The sequence below is a fragment of the Lithobates pipiens genome, unplaced genomic scaffold (genome assembly GCF_037356315.1).
Source record: "Lithobates pipiens isolate NorthernLeopardFrog02 unplaced genomic scaffold, aLitPip1_a1.2 Scaffold_13, whole genome shotgun sequence".
Lineage (NCBI taxonomy): Eukaryota > Metazoa > Chordata > Amphibia > Anura > Ranidae > Lithobates > Lithobates pipiens.
In genome coordinates, this window is record NW_027507718.1 from 250,334,734 (window position 1) to 250,357,059 (window position 22,326).

Here is a 22,326-nt window from a genome sequence, read left to right on the forward strand (position 1 = left end):
TGTGTACTAACGATCGGATTATCTTACGATCGATTAGACAGCGGTATTTTTCATCCAGTTTTCTGATCCTGTGTATGGGCCTTAAAGAGGAAGTAAACCCTGATGGGTTTATTTCTTTTGTCTCCCTTCAAAGGTAAAGCATAATGGGCTACTATGCATTGCATTATGTGTCACTTACCTTACCGATGTCACCGCTGTCCCCTGTAGCACGCAGCATCCATCTTCTTCCGGGTATCGTTGCTCCGGCCACCCACAGCGTCGGAACAGTGGTGACTTCACTCCTGCGCATGTGCACGGGAGCCGCCACTAAAGGCATATCGCCATTAGCGGCATGCTGCTAACGGCGATAGTGCGCCTGTGCGCTGCTGTCTACAGTGCATGCGCCGTAGACAGCGGTGCCTGTCTTTTTGTAAATAACTCCTAAACCATGTAGGTTTAGGAGATATTTCTTGGACCTACAGGTAAGCCTTAATCTAGGTTTACCTGTAAGTCAAAGTGGTTTGTAAGGGTTTACAACCACTTTTAAAGCATGTTTGTCCTCTTCTTCCCTCACTGTATTATCTGAATTTCCATATATCAGAATGTATATTCTACCACTCAAAAAGTCCTCTGATTGATTTCCTTGTGTGTAGAAATTCTGTGGATTTTTTTAGCCATTAAGAATATTTCTTATATTTTTAAATCTAAAGGGACTGATGTCTGTGTCTTGTTTCTTTTTTCATCAAGAAAAAAACAAAAAAAACAATTAGTCTTTGTGATTTGCTGAAAATATTGACCTCTTTCTAGTTGTGTTTTCTAATTAACTTAATACCTTGCTATAATTTTCACAGTGTTGGAGCACGAGCATTGCTTAAAGTGAATGTAAACCCAATGTCATCCTTTCCAAACTACTGCCATAGGGGTTATCTATAAGGATATACATGCCTCCTGTATGTATCTTTACCTGTCAAATGTCTCCACTCTGCTATGAGACCCGAAAAACTGCAGATTCTGTGGCTGGGTCTGTTGTCTGGAGCTCGGTGGGTGGAGTCGTGATGTCCATAGACTCTCCACCCACCTCTACACTCCCCTTTATCAATATGCATTTTCTCCTGTGCATTTCTTACACTGAACTTCTGTTATGATCTCTAACATCCAGTGAAAAGACAGGAAAGTAACCACATGACTTCAGCATGCCCAATTATGCTGAGGTATGGAACATCCAATCCTGGCAGAGCAGCAGCAGAAGAAAGGAGTGGGAGGGAGTTAAAAAATAATGCATGTCTCTTAGGCTAGTGCAGGAGATATGTAAATCACCTGTCACTCACAGCAAGGGGGAGGATTCGACAAAGTTTTTCTCTGTTTGTCAAGAATTATCTGACTGAACAATAAAAGAGGATTGCTCAGAGCTGGATTAACTCTTTGTGGCAAGACTGGGCTCAAATGAGCTTATAGTCTACATTATGACATCAAAAAACATTTTGGGGTTTACATCCAATTTAAATCTCTGTATTCGGAATGTTATCCTGTATTTATAATAAATAACAGTGGATATCGCCTTATCGTAGAATTACAAGACCTAGAAATGTCATGGTCTTTGTCCAGATCAGAGTGTAAATTTCGGGTAAATGAAACATGACATGACTACACAGCATGGATTATTACCAACATGCTTTTCCTTGACATTTCTCAAGCTACAAAAATCAGCCCATCCACAGCCAGGAGCAAATCTCTGCCTAGCAAGATTGAATCATCGTGCTACATGCCATCTTTACAGCTGCTTCTTTAGTTTTAATTTTAGGAGCAGAAAAGAATATAGAAGATTGTGCTGTGAGAAGACCTGTGAAGGCACTGAAAATAGTGGAGCGGATTATGAAAAAATACTGGAGTAAATAAAGATCAGGGCAATTACTTAAAGCAACTAGTTAGAGGCTGGCTTTAATTTTGTGACCTTCAATGGAAAACTCTTTGGTGTTATTTACTATAGATGTATTCACACTTTTTAGTGCAGCACATTGCAAACTGTAGACTATAGATTGTACCGTAAACACTGACAGATGAAACTTATTTTTATTTTTTTTTATTTTTATGGGACATTCAGTTTTTTTTTTTTTAAGTATCCTGGAAGCAGTACGTATATCTAAATGGTTCCTTTATAGTCCCTCTACAATGCTGGAGAAATTACAACCTACTTTAGGCTGAATTCACAAAGCTAACACTCCAGGTTAAGAATCCATTTAAACCAGGCATTTAACTTTAGCTGAATCAAAAAAAAAAATCTTACATAAAGATCCTTATCCATGTGCTAATTGGTGTTTGAAAGTGTTTGCTGCTTCTGGAATCCACATGCCTCTAAGGCTACTTTCACACTGGGGAGTTGCGTGCGCTGGCGGTAAAGCGGCGCTATATTTAGCGGCGCTTTACTGTCGTTTTAGCAGCACTATGCGGCCACTAGCGGGGGAGTTTTAACCCCGGCTAGCAGCTGAAAAAGGGTTAAAATCGCAGATACAGCGGCGCTTTGCAGGCGGGTTTGCAGCGCTGCCCCATTGTTTATAATGGGAAGGGGTGCTTTAGGAGCGGTAAATACACTGCTCCTACAGTGCTCCAAAGATGCGGCTTGCAGGACTTTTTTGACCGCCCTGCAAGCAAAACGCTCCAGTGTGAAAGCCCTCGGGGGTTTACGGTTACGGAGATGCGGAAAAATTCAAACACTGAGGTTCGTTTACTAAAGCTGTAGAGTGCAAAATCTGGTGCAGCTCTGCATAGAAACCAATCAGCTTCCAGGTTTTATTGTCATAGATTTATTGAACAAGCTGAAGGTGGAAGCTGGCTACCACGAACAGCTGCACCAGATTTTGCACCCTCCAGTTTTAGACTTCTTTCACACTGGGGTTGTGGTAAGACGCTGCTTGATTTAGGGACGCTTTACCAATGTTTAAACTGCGCTTTTCGGCCAAAGTAGGGGTTAAAAAATCCTATGTTGCAGCACTGCCCATTCATTCCAATGGGCAGGGGCATTTTGGGAGCACTAAATACAGCGCTCCCAACCCTCCCCAAAGATGCTGCTTGCATGACATTTTTCGGAACGTCCAGCAAGCACACCCCACTAGTGTGAAAAGTCACACTTAAACGAATGGGAAGCAGTTTTCAGGTGCTTAGAAGAGGCCATTTCCCATGCTAAAAAGCCCAGTGTAAAAGGGTTCTTTAGTAAATCAACCCACTGTGCCTTACAATGGTCTGCAATACTAGTTTGGAAATGACAGGTGCCAGTGATGTTGGGATAATATAAGATAGCCAACAACTCCCTTTGCATTATCTTACAGAGAGCAATATAACTACAAATAACTGTTTTAGTCGTTGAGTTTGCATAATGCTATCAGTTTTAAACAGATCTTAGCTGGTACAAAGCTTTTTACTACAATATTGACAGCATAGATATGAGGATTATTTGTTTCTTTTGGCAATATCTAGAGCCCTTATTTATTGTCAACCTTAAAGTGGTTGTAAAGTCTTAAGGTTTTTCACCTTAATGCATTCTATCCTTTTACTTACTGGAGCCCATCCGATCCAGCGATGTGCACGAGCGCAGCGGCTCCAGCCACTGTCCCTCTTCTCATTAGACAGATTGAAAGCAGCAGGAGCCATTGGCTCCCTCTACTGTCAATCAAATCCTGCTGTTTGTGTCAATGGACACAGCAGCAGGACTCAGGAGGGAGCCTACATGTGTGGCCCCAGGGAAAAGCGTTTTTCCATTGGAGCACTTGAAGAGGAGGGGCCTGGAGTGCTGGTGGGTCACCTCCAGAAGAAAGAGGATCGGGTCTGCTCTGTGCAAAAGCATTTCACAGAGCAGGTATGTATTGGCATGTTTGTTATTTTAATGCCAAGGAAAAAAAAAACCTTTACAACCTCCTTAAGGCCAGTTTTGGACATTGCAAAATAGAAAAAAAAATTGAAAGTGGTTTGCTGGTGTCTTAGAAGGCTGGATACTTTTTTCCCCTGCTCTGCTAAAAAACAAAAAACAAAATGTATTATTTTTTTTTACTAGTTTTTTATTCTGCTTATTGTCATTTTATTTTGTTTCTTCAATCAAGATCTTCTTATGTTTTCATTTTTCTCCTCCACATAGAGATGGACAAATAACAGCTATTCTTGACCAGAAGAATTATGTAGAAGAGCTAAACAGACAATTAGGGTAAAGTATAAGCATGTGATTTATGTCGTTTTTTCATAATCTTCCTGAATCTCAGGCATCACAAAATACATTTTTTTTCTTAAATTTATATAAGATATGCCTGGTAAGCATTAAAAATTCCTTTCCCAACAGGCTCTTGGTAATGCTCTCTCATGAAAGGAAGCAACATTCAGATTGCTTGGCATAGGATACCAATCCTGATCTTAAATTGTGTATAGCTCTTGAAATGAGAAAATGAAGAGTAGGGATGAGGACTAGGATCCTGTGCGGTCCCACAAGGAAACGGTCACTGAGCATCTGCAATCATAAGTGGCCGAGGCTCCCCTGTGCACATATACAAGGGGTGTTTATATGTGCAGCAATGCTTCAGCCGTTTGATTTCTGGTGCCAGTAGTAGTTTCCTAGAGAGATGGCTTCAGACTATGATCTGAACATGCCTGAACTTATCCTTGTTGATGACTACCACTAGTGCCTAGTATGTTTGTCTTGAAACATCATTTCTAAGCAACAAATTAAAAAAATAAATTGTATTTTTGAAAGTGTGGTCCATCTGACACAATGGGTGGTCCAATAATAACTTTGGTACATTTAACCAGTGATGTGGACAAACAAGGGTCTCCTTGCTTAGGACACTCTATTGACCAGATATTTTTAGCACTGAGAAAAGCTTCTCAAAGTCTACTACAGTGCACAAAACCTGGTGGGGGTTATTTAATAGAACTGGAGAGTACAAAATCTGGTGCAGCTCTGCCAATCGGGTTTTAGTGCCAAAACCTAATTGAACAAGCTGAAGTTGAAGGCTGATTGGCTACCATACACAGCTGCACCAGATTAAGTGGACCAGTTTGAGTAAATCTACCCCCAGTGTGTTTCATTGCAATTCAGCCTCTGTATGGAAATGTACAGTTCAGTGGCTTCTAGTTCTCCAGAAGTGGCAAATAGGTTTTTATGAGCGCTGCAGACAGTTTAAGATTTGGTGCTTCAGCCATGATGAGCTAATTCAGATGGAAAACCTCATTAATTCTTGCATAGTTCTGTAATCCTCATTCTTTTTTTCTGTTCATAACAGTGCCACTGTTAACAACCTTCAGGCAAAGGTGGATGCGCTTGAAAAATCTAACACAAAGCTAACAGAAGAGGTATGCAGAACTTGTATTCTTGAGTTGTCTGATCACTGTTTTTGTTTTTTTGTTTCCATTTCAGTTCTTTTTGCTTTACACTTTGTAGTATGGATTTTTACACTTTAAAGTGGAGGTACGCCCCCACCCCCCATGGAAAATTAAGTCAGCAGCTACAAATACTGTAGCTGCTGACTTTTACTATATGGACACTTGCCTGTCCAGGGAGCCTGCGATGTCGGCACCCCAGCCGATTCCCGGATCAGCTGAACACCTGATTCCCTACTGTGCATGCTCGAAGTGCGCTGCGCTTTCTAATTGACCTGGGGTCGGAGGAAAGAGGAGGGGGGGCCGAACTTCCATGAGACAGAGTAGCATGTCAAAAACAGGTCCCCCCTTCCCCCTGAAAGATGCCAACTGTGGCACCGGAGGGAGGAAGGAGATGAATACTCTGCTTTAAGAAGTTTGTGCTTCGTTTATAAAAACTGGAGGAAAGCAAAGTAGAGTGGTTGCCAATTGCCAAACCGCCTAATACAATCTACTCCTGTTGCTCCAAAATGCTGGCTGATACACTGGTATTGCTGCTTTCTGCATCACGTCCCAAAACAAGTATATGGATTAGGTGTTCTAACAGCTCTGACTTGATGTGCTGCATGCTTGGTCTGGTTGGGAGGTTTTACGTGTTGAAACAGAGAGACCTGCAGACAAGCAGCAGTTTCAAACGTTGGGTCAGCCTATGTATTTCCTATTGCCCACTTCCTTAAAACTTGCAGATTAGTTATAATTACCTAACCTTGCTTTACTGGTCCACAGTCGGAGGAAGTTGATTCCTAGAAAATGTACACCTTATGCCCTGTACACGCGATAGGATTTTCCAATGGAAAATTTGTGATAGGACCTTGTTGTTGGAAATTCCAACTGTGTGTAGGCTCTATCACACATTTTCCCTAGGAATTTCCATCGCACAACATTTGAGATCTGGTTCTCAAATTTTTCGACAACAAAATCAGTTGTTGGAAATTCCGATCGTGTATACACAATTCTGACACACAAAGTGCCACGCATGCTCAGAATCGAGCAGAAGAGCAGCACTAGCTATTGAACTTAATTTTTCTCGGCTCGTCATACGTGTTGTACGTCACTGCGTTCTTGACGTTCGGAATTTCCACCCAACTTTGCGTGACTGTGTGTATGCAAGACAAGTTTGAGCCAACATCCGTCTGAAAAAATCCCATGGATTTTCTTGTTGGAATATCCTATCGTGTGTACAGGGCATAATACTGAATATCTTCTTAAATAAGTAGACTGTCTAGATCCTACTCTTGTCTTCTTTTCAGCTTGCAGTGGCAAACAACAGAATTATTACCATGCAGGAGGAGATGGAGAGAATGAAAGAGGACAGTCCATACTTCTCCAAGGTAGGCATTTTTTCACAGAGGCACCATACTGCACTACACGGTCACTTATTTTCTGCCAATAGTTGTACTTTCTGTGTTTACTTATAGCATGATGACCAAGACTTACTGCAATAAACTCATCTATCCTCAACGAGACAAAATAGCACACTTCGCTCAACCCTATTTCCCAATTGGATAGATGAGAGCTCAAACTCTTACCCCTGCAGGCAAATCAAAATCAATAATGTCCAAAAGGTTGACACCACAGCAGGATCTTGCTAAAATTGCTTTGATAGGTCATGTTTGCATGATTTTTACCTGATGTATCAATGAAGCAGTTTTTTTGTTTTTAAAATCCTGCTGTGTTGCTGACTTTTTGAAGCTGACTTTTCCTCATCTATCCACTTTTTCCCAATAATTGCTTTAAACACAGTCTTTGACCATAGACTATGTCTGTTTTTCACATTTAAAGTGAAATAACCATCAAAGCTTCTAAACGTAATTTTGCTCTGGTTAGGCATACTAAATACATAACTTTTGCTCCTTTTATTTCAGGGTAATAAACAAGAAAGGAGTGCAGATGGGCAGATGCTAAGCGAGGTCAGGAAACACTTAAAAGAAGAAACTCAGTTAAGATTGGTATGTTTTTTTTATTTTTTTTTAAGACTATTATATAAGATACTACTTCTGGGGACAACCCAAAAATGTGTGATTTTTCTTTTACTTTCAATGATAATGGTAAATGGGAAGGGGGGATCTGCCTAATGGGGGCACAGACAGCAATAAAAATAGGTGTTGTAATCCCTCTCCACTCTATCCAAAACTAAACTTGCCTTTTAGTTATCCTTTAACCACTTGGTGCCCATACTACGTCTATTGACGTCATGGGGTTTTGGTGGTTATATCTGAATGATGCCTGAGGCCACAGACATCATTCAGATATTGCCGTTTTCAGCCGGCGATTCCCTGCACCATAAGTATGATCATAGTGGCTGTTCCTCCACTTGATCGTTCTTGCGGGAGGGGATGACCCCCCCTCCCGCCGCCCTCCGGTGCTTGTACCGACTCACCGCTTGCATCGGTGAGTCGGTCACAGGATCCGCCAGCCCCCACAAGTTACCATAGAGATTTCCGGCGGACCAGATCGTCCCCGGAGTCTCTATGATCGTTCGGAGGCCGGGCGCGATGTTATGACGTCATGCCCGGCCTCTGTATTAAAATTAACGGCGCGGATCTGGCTAGTAAGCCAGGATCTTTTTTTTTCTTTTTTTTTTATTCTTCCCAGCCTAGAGGTGAGATATGGGGTCAACTGTAAATATGTCCGATCGTGCCATATTCCTATTACAAGGGATGTTTAGGAATAAAAGTCATCAATTTTTTTTTTTTTAAGTGTCAAACGAAAAAAATAAAAATAAAATTAACAATAAAAAAAAATAAAAAAATAAAAAAATGTAAAGCGCCACTGTCCCCGTGAGCTCGTACACAGAAGCGAACACATACGTAAGTCCCGCCCACATATGAAAACGGTGTTCAAACCACACATGTGAGGTATCGCCGCGAACGTTAGAGCGAGAGCAATAATTCTAGCTCTAGACCTCCTCTGTAACCCAAAACATGTAACCAGTAAAAAAAATGTAAATCGTCGCCTATGGGGATTTTTTAATACCAAAATTTGGCGCCATTCCACGAGCGCGTGCGATTTTGAAGCGTAACATGTTGGGTATCTATTTACTCGGCGTATCCTCCTCTTTCACATTATGCAAAAAAATTGGGCTAACTTTACTGTTTTTTTTTTTTTTTTTGTTTTTTTTGTTTTTTTTTTTAAGCATGAAACATTTTTTTTCTGAAAAAAAGTGTTCGAAAAATTGCTGCGCAAATACCGTGCGAGATAAAAAGTTGCAACGACCGCCATTGTATTCTCTAGGGTCTTTGCTAAAAAAAATATATAATGTTTGGGGGTTCTATGTAATTTTCTAGCAAAAAAATGAGGAATTTTACATGTAGGAGAGAAATGTCAGAATTGTCCTGGGCGCGAAGTGGTTAATTCTTATTTTTGACAAATATTTTTACAGGATATAGAAAAAGAACTAGAAGTGCAGATAGGAATGAGACAAGAGATGGAGATGGCCATGAAGATGCTGGATAAGGATGTTTGTGAAAAGCAAGATGCACTAGCAGCTCTCAGACAACAACTTGACGACCTCAGGGCCTTAAAGCATGAACTCTCCTTTAAACTGCAGGTCAGGAGCCAGCATTCAGCAAATCACCAACGTGAAGTGAATTCAAAGCCATACTAGTTATTTTTAACCTCCCTCCCCTAACTCAAACTCTGCTCTTTTTTTTTTTTTTCCCTCTAAACCGTAGACCTATAGATAAACAAAACTGTTGATTAGCATATATAATGAGCCAGCTCTGTGCCCCCACACCATTCCATCCCAGCTGCTTATCACTGACTTTGCGGAGTTCTTCTTTTGCAGACTTATATGACTAACTGATCAAAATTTTATGGGGACAATATGAAATTTGATCTGGGTGTAGCCTTCTCCCTGTTCGACAGAAGTCGACTCCTGTTAAACAGGATCGGTGGAAAACCTTCATTCGATCATGGGATGCAGCGATGATCAGTTTATTCTTACAGCGAAGAAGTCCATGCTATCGGAATGCAAGATCACAGCGGGGAGGATTCCTCCATCCAACTTGCTTGTGTGGATGAGGAATATGTTCGTTTTTTTTTTAATCGTGTATACCCAGCTTTAACAGAGGCGCCAGCTACTTGTATTTTTGCATTACTAGATTGTGGATAACCAGCACATGTATGGGGGCGATGGGAAATGCCTTGCATACTGTCATCTGTTCACATATATTATTAAAATGGTCATAAACCGATAAAGATTAAAAAAAAAAGAAAACCCATAAGACAACGGCAGAATGTGCTAGTATGCATCGCATACTAGTACAGTTTTAAATACCTTAGAATTAAGCCCTTCCAACAGCGCCCGCTCACTGCTGAGATGGCTCACATCTTCACCCAGTGTTTCTTCTGGCGTCACTCCCACGCATGCGTGCGGATTCACCATTTACGTCACAGGCTCTGAAGGTCCAGCACTGTAAGCTGGACCTTCAGAGCGCATGCGCCGATGATCTCAGCTGCATGCACTCTGATTCAATTATTTTTATTAAGATATTTTTCACATAAAAACATTCCATGACATTTCATCACAAAACCTTATTAAACATGCTTAACATACATATAAATAAAACAATCGACATAGATTTTGGATCAATCTCCTAGTACAAAAATATCTCTCCCCCCCATCCCCTAGGGAGAAAAAAAAGCCCCCCATTATTTTTTTTATTTCATCCCTTCCCCCCTCCCTTTCCCTTTCCCTTTTTAAATAATCCAAACTTATTAGTGAATTGTAATCCTTTACTTTAGTGACCCCCGCTCACTTATTTATTCCCAATCATATTTATCCTGTACTGTAACCCTAATAATCTGTTCCAAACCTATTATGTTTATTTTTGAAGAGGAGAGAGTCACGACTCTCTACCAACATCAGATTATTCCTTAGTGAAATAAAAAAAAGTGTGACAACCTTCCAAACTTTATAATATTGTATAACCCATGTCCTTTCCCACAATTTTTGTGACCCTCTTTCCCAAACATAATTGTCATTAATTTCGTGTTATATCCCAATATATATATATATATATATATATATATATATATATATATATATATATATATATATATATATATATATATATATATATATATATATAGTGTGTGTGTGTATGTACAATGCCTTGCGAAAGTATTCGGCCCCCTTGAACTTTTCAACCTTTTGCCACATTTCAGGCTTCAAACATAAAGATATAAAATTTAAATTTTTTGTGAAGAATCACCAACAAGTGGGACACAATTGCGAAGTGGAACAAAATCTATTGGATAATTTAAACTTTTTTAGCAAATAAAAAACTGAAGTGGCAAAATTATTCGGCCCCTTTACTTTCAGTGCAGCAAACTCACTCCAGAAGTTCAGCGAGGATCTCTGAATGATCCAATGTTGTCCTAAATGACTGATGGTGATAAATAGAATCCACCTGTGTGTAATCAAGTCTCTGTATAAATGCACCTGCTCTGTGATAGTCTCAGGGTTCTGTTGAAAGTGCAGAGAGCATCATGAAGACCAAGGAACACACCAGGCAGGTCGGTAATACTGTTGTGGAGAAGTTTAAAGCCGGATTTGGATACAAAAAGATTTCCCAAGCTTTAAACATCCCAAGGAGCACTGTGCAAGTGATCATTTTGAAATGGAAGGAGTATCAGACCACTGCAAATCTACCAAGATCTGGCCGTCCCTCTAAACTTTCAGCTCAGACAAGGAGAAGACTGATCAGAGATGCAGCCAAGAGGCCCATGATCACTCTGGATGAACTGCAGAGAACTACAGCTGAGGTGGGAGAGTCTGTCCATAGGACAACAATCAGTCGTACACTGCACAAATCTGGCCTTTATGGAAGAGTGGCAAGAAGAAAGCCATTTCTCAAAGATATCCAAAAAAGTCTTGTCTAAAGTTTGCCACAAGCCACCTGGGAGACACAACAAACATGTGGAAGAAGGTGCTCTGGTCAGATGAAACCAAAATCGAACTTTTTGCCCACAATGCAAAACGATATGTTTGGCGTAAAAGCAACACAGCTCATCACCCTCAACACACCATCCCCACTGTCAAACATGGTGGTGGCAGCATCATGGTTTGGGCCTGCTTTTCTTCAGCAGGGACAGGGAAGATGGTTGAAATTGAGGGGAAGATGGATGCAGCCAAATACAGGACCATTCTGGATGAAAACCTGAAACTGGGACAGAGATTTATCTTCCAACAAGACAATGATCCCAAACATACAGCAAAATCTACAAAGGAATGGTTCACAAACGTATCCAGGTGTTAGAATGGCCAAGTCAAAGTCCAGACCTGAATCCAATCGAGAATCTGTGGAAAGAGCTGAAACTGCTGTTCACAAACGCTCTCCATCCAACCTCACTGAGCTCGAGCTGTTTTGCAAGGAAGAATGGGCAAGAATTTCAGTCTCTCGATGTGCAAAACTGATAGAGACATACCCCAAGCGACTTGCAGCTGTAATTGCAGCAAAAGGTGGCTCTACAAAGTATTAACGCAAGGGGGCCGAATAATTTTGCACGCCCCACTTTTCATTTTTTTATTAGTTAAAAAAAGTTTCAAAAATCCAATAGGTTTCGTGGCACTTCACAATTGTGTCCCACTTGTTGGTGATTCTTCACAAAATATAAAAATTTTAGATCTTATGTTTGAAGCCTGAAATGTGGCAAAAGGTTGAAAAGTTCAAGGAGGCCGAATACTTTCGCACGGCACTTTGTGTGTGTGTGTGTGTGTGTGTGTGTGTGTGTGTGTGTATATGTATGTATGTGTGTGTATATATATATATATATATATATATATATATATATATATATATATATATATATATATATATATATATATATATATATATAATGCTATGACTATATATGACCTATTATGTTAAAGGGGAAAAAAATATATATATAATATATAATTTCCCCCCTTCCTTTCTTCCCCTCCCCCCTTAAAAAATCAAAAATAGAGGTAGTATAAAAATAAGGGGAGGGTGGAGGAAGAGACGAGGAATAATAAAATTCCTAATTACCACTCATATAGTTCACATAAACCATAAGTTTGCTCAAATTCTAGTAAACTCTTCCAAGTGTTGGCGTATTTTATTTCAGAATTATTTTGTATATGTATTTTGTATATGTATTACTTCTTCCATACATCTAATTTTATCACTCTCCCTAAACCACTGCTTTATCATCTGGGTGTTTTTTTTTTTTTAGCTTCCAGAATTTCGGGATTAGTACCTTTGCTGCATTCAGCAAGAATGGTGTAATTGCTTCTCGATAATTCTTCCTTGGTATCGCCGTTACATGAAACAGGCACTGCCAGGGATCAAAATCCATTTCACTCCCGCTAGTCTTCTTAATTCACTCTACTACTTCCCTGCAATATGGTTGAATTAGGGGACATTGCCACCATTATATGTGCATGAGTTACCTCCTCCCCACAGTGCCTCCAGCAAAGAGAAGATAAGTCAGAATTAATTTTATGTAGTTTTAATGGGACATAATATCACTTCATTAATAGTTTATAATTTGTTTCTTTCATCCTTATGTCTACTGAAGACAAATGAACGTAATCATAAATGTTACTTCTCAATATTTTAGGCAGTGGGTGATTTCGTTTTAACTCCCAGCTTTCCAGTGGACACCAAAAGTCCACATCTGGGGGACACATCAGCAGCCTGTATTTGTTAGAAATCTCTTGTCTATTTCTTCCCCCTTGGTCAACTAATTTTTCCCATAGAAACTGTGCAAGTTTAGGAGATATTCACAGTACCTACAGGCAAGCCTTATTATAGTCTTGTAGACAGGGGTGGACTGACAACTCACGGGGGCCCCCCCGGGCAATAGGAGATTATGGGGCCCCCAGACAATCTGAGTTTATGGGGCCACACAGTATACACATACATGTATTCACAGACATGTTTCTATTGGCTGAGATGGTACTGGAGAGGTGGGGCAGCTATAATCTTGGGATTTTAGACAAAAGGATGTCAGTAAGGGACATTTCAGAGACAGATGTAAAAAAAACACATATTTTTACATGCTGTCCCTGGTTTTACTGAGGCTGGCAACCCTGATGGGGCCCCCTAGTGGCTTGGGGCCCAATGGTCAGTCCGCCCCCACTTGTAGACACAAGTGGTATCCTCCACACATTACTATATTTGCATATACACTCTCCGGCCACTTTATTGAGTACACCTTGCTATTACTTGGTTGGACCCTCTTTTGCCTTTAGAACTACCTTAATTCTTCGTAGAAATTTTATAGAAACCTTCCTCAGAGATTTTGGTCACATTGAAATGATACCATCACACAGTTGCTGCAGATTTGTCGGCTGCACATTCATAATGCGAGTCTTCCATTTTACCACATCCCGGGGAGCTCACCTAAGGATTGGGAGGTGCTGCTGCACACAGAATGTTTTGAGCCTTTAGAACCACTTTAAATCCCCCCCCTTTTTTTTCCGCATTCTGATGCTCAATTTAAACTTCAGCACGTCGTCTTCACCACATCTAGATGCCTAAATGCATTGAGTTGCTGCCATGGGATTGACTGATTAGCAATTTGTGTTACCAAACAATTGAACAGGTGTACCCAATAAAGTGGCCGGAGATTGTATATTCAGTAGTTATCTTTCCCATTGTTCCTCACAATACTAAACATTCAAGAAATGTACACAAAATCCAGTTTTTATGGATTAAATTGTAGGTTTCTGTCCCGAAAACTTCAAACATCTAGTGCTTTTGAACACAGTTAGTCATCCAGCCTATTTAATATGAGTCAGGTTCTGGGTAATATTAGAGTGTATAGTGAGACTTCCATAGGTGCTCCATATTGAACAAAATGCCAGTGAAAGCTTACGCGGGTTGTGCGTTTGTTTTTTTGTTTTGTTTTTTCTCTCTTTTTGAAGAGACTTCTTTTAAATAATGTAATTTCTTTGGCAGAGTTCTGATCTGGCAGTGAAACAGAAGGCCGAGTTAAACAGCCGCTTAGAAGAAAAGACCAATCAGATGGCTGCCACCATTAAACAGCTGGAGCACAGGTAAAAACACACACACACAAAATGCACCGCTGCATGTGTTCTATTACACTTCACAGGTCTAATGATCTTATGTTTTCACATTGGGCATGTCGTGTATCTAAACCCAAAATCTAAACAAAAAAAAATCTTTAGATGTGGTTGCTACATTTCGTTTTAATGAATACAGAAAATACCTGTTGAGAAAGCATAAATCGCGTGATCTCTATTTTGTAGACTACTAGTTCCATCATTCATGTAAATAATGAAAATGAGCAACTGCTCCAGCCTGTGTGGCCAACCATGGTTCTTTCCATAGATACCATGGAGAAGTGAGTGTAGACGCAAAGAGAACAGAAATGGTTACATAGTCAGGATGAAAAAAGACACAAGTCCATCTAGTTCAACCACAAAAAAAAAATTAATATCATACAATCCCATATACCCAATTCTATACCCACAGTTGATCCAGAGGAAGGCAAAAAAACCCAGCAGAGCATTATCCAATTTGCTAAAGCAGGGGAAAAAAATCCTTCCTGATCCCCCGAGAGGCAATTGGATTTTCCCTGGATCAACTTTACCTATAAATGTTAGTACCCAGTTATATTATGTACATTTAGGAAATAATCCAGGCCCTTCTTAAAGCATCTTAAATGTGTTACTGAAAGTAAAAGAACGGAAAATCCTTAAAGGGATTTCTTTTTTATAATAAACCTGTTCTACTTACCTGCTCTGTGCAATGGTTTTGCACAGATGAGCCTCAATCCACATCTTCTCTGGTCCCTGCCGGCAATCCTAGTTCCTCCCCCCCTGCTGAGTGCCCCCTATAGCAAGCTGCTTGCTATGGGGGCACTCGTGCAGACTCGATCCAATGCCGTGTTCTGCTTGTCCGTTGAAACAGACATTGCGACTCTGCCCCGCTCCCTCCTCCCTCCTTACAGCCTGTGATTGATAGCAGCAGGCGTTGTTGTGTCCGAGCTAGTGAGAAGAGAGAGAGGAACAATCCTCTCATGTGTAGTGCTGGATTGACATCAGGCTCAGGTAAGTATAAGAGACAGCGAGGCTGCTGCACACAGAAGGTTTTTTACCTTAATGCATACAATGTCTTAAGGTAAAAAAAAAAACTTCTGACTTTAGAACCACTTAAAAAACAAAAAAACAAATGCAGCTTCCACATCAAAGTACTGGTTACCTTAAAAAATATATATTTTTGTTTTTTAGGATTTGATACGTTTTAAAGTCTCTCTTACCACTCTAAAAAAAAAATAATTTGGATAAAGGATTAAAACTCTGGTCAGGTTTTATTTCCATTGGAGGCTGTGTTGTGGAGATTACTTCACTTTCTTGTCTGGTAAAAAGGCTGCAACTGGGACAGAAAGTGAGAGAAAATCTCTAACAGCAGTCATTTAAAAAAAAAAAGTTATTTAGGGCAGTGGTTCTCAACCTCAGTCCTCAAGTACCCCCAAAGGGCCATGTTTTCAGGTTTTCCCTATACTTTACACAGCTGCTTTAAATCAATATCAATGCCATGGTATTGATAGGAGAATAGGAGATATTTTATCTCAGGGAAGTTTCCAAAACATGGTCCATTGGGGGTACTTGAGGACTGAGGTTGAGTAACACTGATGTAGGGGAATGCTAGAACCTTTTTCAGCTTTTTATTGTTATCAGTTTACCTGTTCCAAATTTTACTTTATTTTCCTGTCTTGTAAAAGTTTGTCCCCAGACCAAAAATTGAGGCCAAATCTGCAACCCCAAATGTTTTTTTTTTTTTTTTTTCTTTCCTCATTCTGTTCAAAAGAAAAACAAATTGGGCTTAGTTACACTTTATTGTTTCAGATCTATACCTTTAACCACACCTTACAGAATAATAAAAAAGACACAAAAAAAATCAATATACAGTACTCTAAAACTGGCCATAGATGGGTCGCAATTGGGCCAGTTCAGCAAGGACCAGCTGAATTTCAATCCATATATGGCCATTTCTGCTCCTGAGAAGTCATTCTAATGATCGACTCTTCACACGTAGAAAAAATTGTCAGTATACAGTAGCGCAGTGAGAAGATTCCCACATTCGCCTACCTTGTGTCAGTTTATGGCCAGCTTTTTTTTTTTTTTTTTTATGTCCCATTTGGGAGAATTTCCTCCACTTTCTGTGAAGTGGTGAAATTATATCTCTTCATGATGATGGAAATACCTGCTTAGCTGACACTGAAACAAGTGTCCCCATTAGACGATTTAGACTTTTTTTTTTTTTTTTGTTCTGATGACAACTTCATTCATCCTAAATTTTAAGGCCCACACACACGATCAGACTTTTCGACAATAGTCCGACTGACCTGTTTTATTGGACAATCCAACCATCTGTATGCTCCATCGGACAATTGCTGTTGCTTTTTCAACGGACAAATATTCGCTGTGCATGCTCTCAAACTTTTCGGCAACAAACGTCCGATGGAGGATAATCCGATCGTGTGTACACAAGTCCATCAGACTAAAGTCCAAAGTACAAACACGCATGCTCAGAACTAATGCTAAACATCAGCCAACAATAGTAGAAGTTGCCCAAAGGGTGGCGTAAAGAGCTTGAAAAACCACGTGATTTGGTGAAAGTTGGCTGAAAATGTTCTGCCGTGTGTATGCAGAACAAGTTCACGGGCAACGCCCATTCGGACATAAATACATGGAAAAGTCAGATGGAAGTCCTATTGTGTGTATGAGGCTTTAGTCTCGGTGAAGGTGGTCACATGGACAAATAGGTGACTGTCCCCAGTGGGGGTCACAAATGGCAGTAAAAACTTGACATAGTTTCTGCTCCTTCCACACTCAGTCTAAAGGCTTTCAGAAAATCTAAAGATACATTTTGTTTGATAAACGATCTGCCGATTTTCTGATCATTCGTATGTTGCTTTTGACAGCCGATTACGATTTTCAGCAGACACAAACTGGATGTACAGGACTGAAAAATGTTTGTCTGATGTGACCACAATGTCCGATTTGCTTTTCATTAGTACGTTTTTTTGACAAAAAAAAAATATCTGAAGATCAAGACTAGGCATACTCAGAAATGAAAAAACATACACAAAACAATTCAACACCTACGTCACTTCTGACACTGAATTCTGTCGTCAGAAAATTTTCTGATGGTGAGTACCCTCTTTCGATTTGAGACTAGCATCAAACAAAAAACTGATGAAAATGCGTCCAATCTGACCGTGTGTACAAGGCTTTAGCCTTGGTTCACAATAGATGCAATGCAGATTCGGCACTGCATCTAAATTGCAGTCTGCCCCATGCAAACTGACTGCCGAGTGTATGTTAAGTTAACGACACCCTACAATCGGTTTGTAAAATGCAGCACGATTTGCAGAATTGGATTGCATGGGTGTTCACACCCATGCAATTTGATTCTGGTGTGGGCTAAAAAAGGGTCCTGCACCACTAAGGGGGACACAGGAACATGCAGGATCAGCCAGGTTTTTTACAGCTTAAGAGGGGACAGGTTAGACAGCACAAACACTATGCTGTTTTAACCTTCTATAAGGAAATAGGATCTCTCTTTTGGGGTTACAACCACTTTAAGTTAAGTGCATGATATTTTATGACCTTTTTAAAATCATTCTGCTGAATTCTGCAAGGAATATTCCGTAAATTAGCTCAGAACAGTAACCCGCAGCAATCAATCAGAATTTGCCCTTAGAAAATGACATATCTGCTTGTCTGTTATGGGTTTCATCTCTTAACACATCATCATTGTTTTTCAACAGTAAAACTGAATTACTGAATAAGTCGCATATTGTATAAGTTTGCCGTATGCAGTTTTTTTATTGCTGTATTAAGTTGTATCAAATGTTCAACTGATCATTTTTTCTTGATGTTCTTTGTCTGCTTTATTAATCATTTGCCCTTGTCTGTCATCTGACTTTATTTTTGTTCATTTTAAACCTTGGTTAACTTTTTAAAAACTGACAAAATAGTGAAAAGGATTTGGTGAAGCAGGCAAAAGCCTTAAGTAGCGCAGCAAGTAAACTACTACACAAGCAGCAATAGATGTCTAATAAGCAGCCACTGACCAACACTAACAGAGCAACTTGCTAGCAGGAGGAAGGGAGGAAAACTGCCCAGTTACTAGCTACTACATAGATGTTAAATGTTGCCTACTGTTTATTTGGAAACTGCTGCATTTTGAAGCCATGGCTCCTCTGTTCTGTTCTCCTATTTTTCTCCCCACCCTCTCACTATAGATGGAATCTTTGTTAGAACCCTGAAATATTTGCCAAATAAACTTTTTAAAACCATTTCTTTGTCAAAAGTTTTGTATGTTTCGCTAACTTAAATCAAGGGATGGAGAAATGGATTAAAGAGGCACGTCAACATTTATTTGTAAGAAGTTGAAACGTGTAAGGACCCTCTTAAACTCTTTTAAAATAAATACTTACCTGTCATTGCTGGTCCTCTTCAGAAAATGCTGGTATTATAACCCCCCTGGCTTCATTTGTTTTCAAGTCACCGATCTGGAACAAGTATGTAGATTGGGAAAGTTGGAGAAAAAAACGGTACTTCTCAGCATACTTGTTGCTAATCAGTAGTGCAGGGAATTAAGAAGTTTTTAAATCAGAATGACAGCCAGGCAGGTTTCTTTTAAGGGCGCAGCCTTGCCCTTAATGGTGTGTCCTGTTCACTTGTTCTCTCTACATAGAAGATCTAGTGTCGGATCAGGCCGTAAGGCTTATCTATCCCTTGCCTGAGCTTAATGTAACAATTACAAAGTACTAATCAAAAATTAAATAACAGTGCCAACTGTTTAGCCACTGAAAGAGACACTGCCACCGAACACCTAAAAAAAAAAAGGCTTCTGCCCTCCCCTATGTAAACTGACCACAGTGCATCATGGCTGCTAAGCCCCAACACCGTGATCAGTTTACGTGCCTCCATCATCCGCAGCCTGCTGTCCTGTGTCTCCTCTGCGCTTCTGTGTCCTCTTCCCCCTCCCTGCCTGTCAGCTTGTGATAGTGCCGCCCCCTCCACTCCTGCTGCTCAAATAACTGTAATTTGTATGCACCATCTGCTCTGCAGTGTCAGCCTCGGTGTGATTTATAAAAATAAATGCTGTGAATACCTCATGTAAAAGCCGAGATCCGGTCAATCATGTTATTGTGGATCTTTCCTCCTCCAATCCTCAGTGATGTCAGTGGGGGAATCTCAGCCTCTCCCGCTGCATCTGACAGAGGAGGAAAGGAGCGATCTGGCCGGTCATGTGATCTTGGGTCTTACATGAGGTATTTACAGCTTTTATTTTTATAAATCACACCAGAGGGGGGCACTGCATAAGGAGACAGCATGGATGGTGCATACTTGTTTGAGTGGCTTTACAACCGCTTTAAAGCGGGATTCCCGCAGTTTATTTTTTATTTTTATTTTTTTAAAGTCAGCAGCTACAAATACTGTACCTGCTGGCTTTTAAAATATGGACACTTACCCCTCCAGCGCGCCCACGATGTCGGCACCCGAAGCCGATCTGTCAATCGGCTCTCGGGTGCTGCCGCCGCCATCTTCGGTGTGGGGATCACAAAGTGAGGCCTTGTGGCTTCACTTCCCAGTTCCCTATTGCGCATGCGCGAGTCACGCTGTGCAATAAGGACAGTCCCTGCTGTCTCTGGGATCCGTGTTTTTCCCAGCAGACAGCGGGGGCCCCACAGAAAGTAGCGTAAATACCCGCAGATTCTGCAGCTATCTATGCCGGGAAGTGGGTGCAGATACCTGTATTATATGTGGCACCGGAGGGGGGGAGGGTTCCGATGAGCGGAAGTTTCACTTTAGGGTGGAACTCCGCTTTAAGTAACTGCCATGGGGGGAGCAAACAGAAATGTTAGAGTGTCCCTTGAGTGTCGACTCTGAGTTTGCTGGAGCTGCTAATATCCTATCAAAGATGGCAGCACCCAGAGGTAGGCTCAGGAATTTTTGATGTCTACACAAGAGAGACTTTTACAGGTAAAAATGTCTAAAATATGTTCAATGCACATATAATCCTTAGGGAATATTTTTTGTTGAACTGAAGGTTTTTGCAACGGTGTCTTTAAGACACTTTATTTTCTTTTGCAAAAACAGTAAAGAATTGCACAGTACAGTGTTTCATAAAAGCCAATCAGAATTAGGTTTACTGTAGTCAGTTCAATTAGCAGATGCTTCTGATTAATTACCATTGGGTTGCTATGCTTTGCACATTATCAGTATTACTCTACAAGAGGATATAAGAGGTTAACTAAGAAATTGTTGCTTTACATCAAGTTTGCTGGGGGGGGTCAACAAATATGAATCGGGATAGAAAAAGAATGTCAGGCACCATCAGCTGTTGCGATTGAAACTGGCCGACATTCCTCCCATGTGTACTGCAGCCAGTCCAACAGAAGCCAGCAATTTGGGGACATGACCGAAAAAGGTCTGCCGATCTACTCCAGATCAGCACTCTAGGCTCCTCACCCCCCAATCAGATCACAATAGCACAGCAGGGAAGATTGCTGTATTAAAGTTGGATAGTACAGTGGCTCCTTCTAAGCTGTCAGTTTTTTTTTTTCTTTCAACCCTAAGGGTTGAACGAAAAATAACTAGTAATGTGCACAAGGCTATAAGCCGGGGTACACATGGGCCAAATGTCGGGAGAGAACGGTCCGTTAAAAAAAAAGAAAAACGGCAGACATTCGGCCCATGTGTATGTCAGTCTCTCCGACAGAAGCCAGCCGACTGCTGATCAGTGCTCTCAGCCAATGACAGAGCACTGATCTCAGTTTCTTGTCAGATCACAACAGCTCAGCAGATGAGATCCCTGAACCAACCTCACATGGTTATTACAGCGGCTCCAACCAGAGCTGACAGTCAGTTTTTTTTTCGTTCAATGGAAAAAAAAAAGGGTGTGTTCCCATTTTTAGGGTGTTAAAAAAATCAAACAGTTCCTCCAACCACACTAAACAACGCGGATGAACAAATCTTCCCTGCTGGCTATTGTATTCTGCCAGCTAGCACCCGGGGCTGTCAAAATACCTGAACAATGGCTGCATCTGATTAGAATTTCCTGCCCAGGTCCTTCAACTTTCTGATGCAAAGATGTTGAGATATTGGGCAGGGGGGTGCCAGCGGGGGCCCACAGCTTGAATTTTGTCCAGTTTTTCAGGAAATAGCCAACATTCTGTTTATGGTCAGCTTTAGTGAAGGTATATCTGAAAGGCGTCCATGTACATACTGTATGTTTCCATTGCACAAGTATTAACTATTTTAGGATTACTATCACAGCTGACTGTAAACCACACAGAAAGCCTTGAGTATTCAACAGATGTGCCATGTAGATTGTTTTAAAAGGGATTTTTGCTAGCAGCTTTCTTGACTTGCATTTTATTGTGCAAGTAATGCCCTTTGCATGGCCCAATAGCTAGGTAATGAGTATAATTTTGTATTAAACACCTAAAATGAACAATTTAATATGTAATGAGTAATGCAATCAACACAAACCAAGTTCCTTAACAGAAAACCACAGTGGTGTTTAATACATACCTATAGGTCATCTTTTGCCTGATTCACCAATTACGAGCGTTATTTAATTTTTAGCACTTATTCATTTAATTTATTTCTCCTGTCTCCTATCCATTCTGATTCTTTATTCTTTTTTAACAATATTTTGATTTTGAGTTTTTTTCAGTTATTTTAGTTATTAAAGTAGTCTTTGTCCCTTTCCCCACCATCCCCCATTGCTTTTATTTTTTATTACCCATTCATGTGGCTCAAACCCAGACTCCGAGTGTCAGAGCGAAACAGACAGTCTGCTGAGGAAGCCAATCGTCTCTTCAAACAAGAATTTGGCGACAAGATTGAGAGCCTCCAGCTGGAAGTGGATCAACTCAGGAAGCAGTGGTGAAGAAATGATTGCTTGCTGTAGTTCTAGTCTCAAGCAG

At 40.5% G+C, this 22,326-nt stretch overlaps 1 protein-coding gene across 1 annotated transcript in view; it reads left to right on the forward strand.

Moving 5' to 3' along the window:
• The window catches only part of RUFY3 (RUN and FYVE domain containing 3), a gene marked incomplete in the record, with an annotated part of 78,631 nt that overhangs the window by 29,545 nt on the left and 26,760 nt on the right, over nucleotides 1-22,326 (forward strand). The window contains 7 exon segments of the mRNA XM_077476526.1: nucleotides 4,106-4,171; nucleotides 5,241-5,310; nucleotides 6,627-6,707; nucleotides 7,242-7,325; nucleotides 8,759-8,926; nucleotides 14,310-14,407; nucleotides 22,166-22,285. Coding sequence (XP_077332652.1) covers nucleotides 4,106-4,171; nucleotides 5,241-5,310; nucleotides 6,627-6,707; nucleotides 7,242-7,325; nucleotides 8,759-8,926; nucleotides 14,310-14,407; nucleotides 22,166-22,285 — 687 coding nt within the window.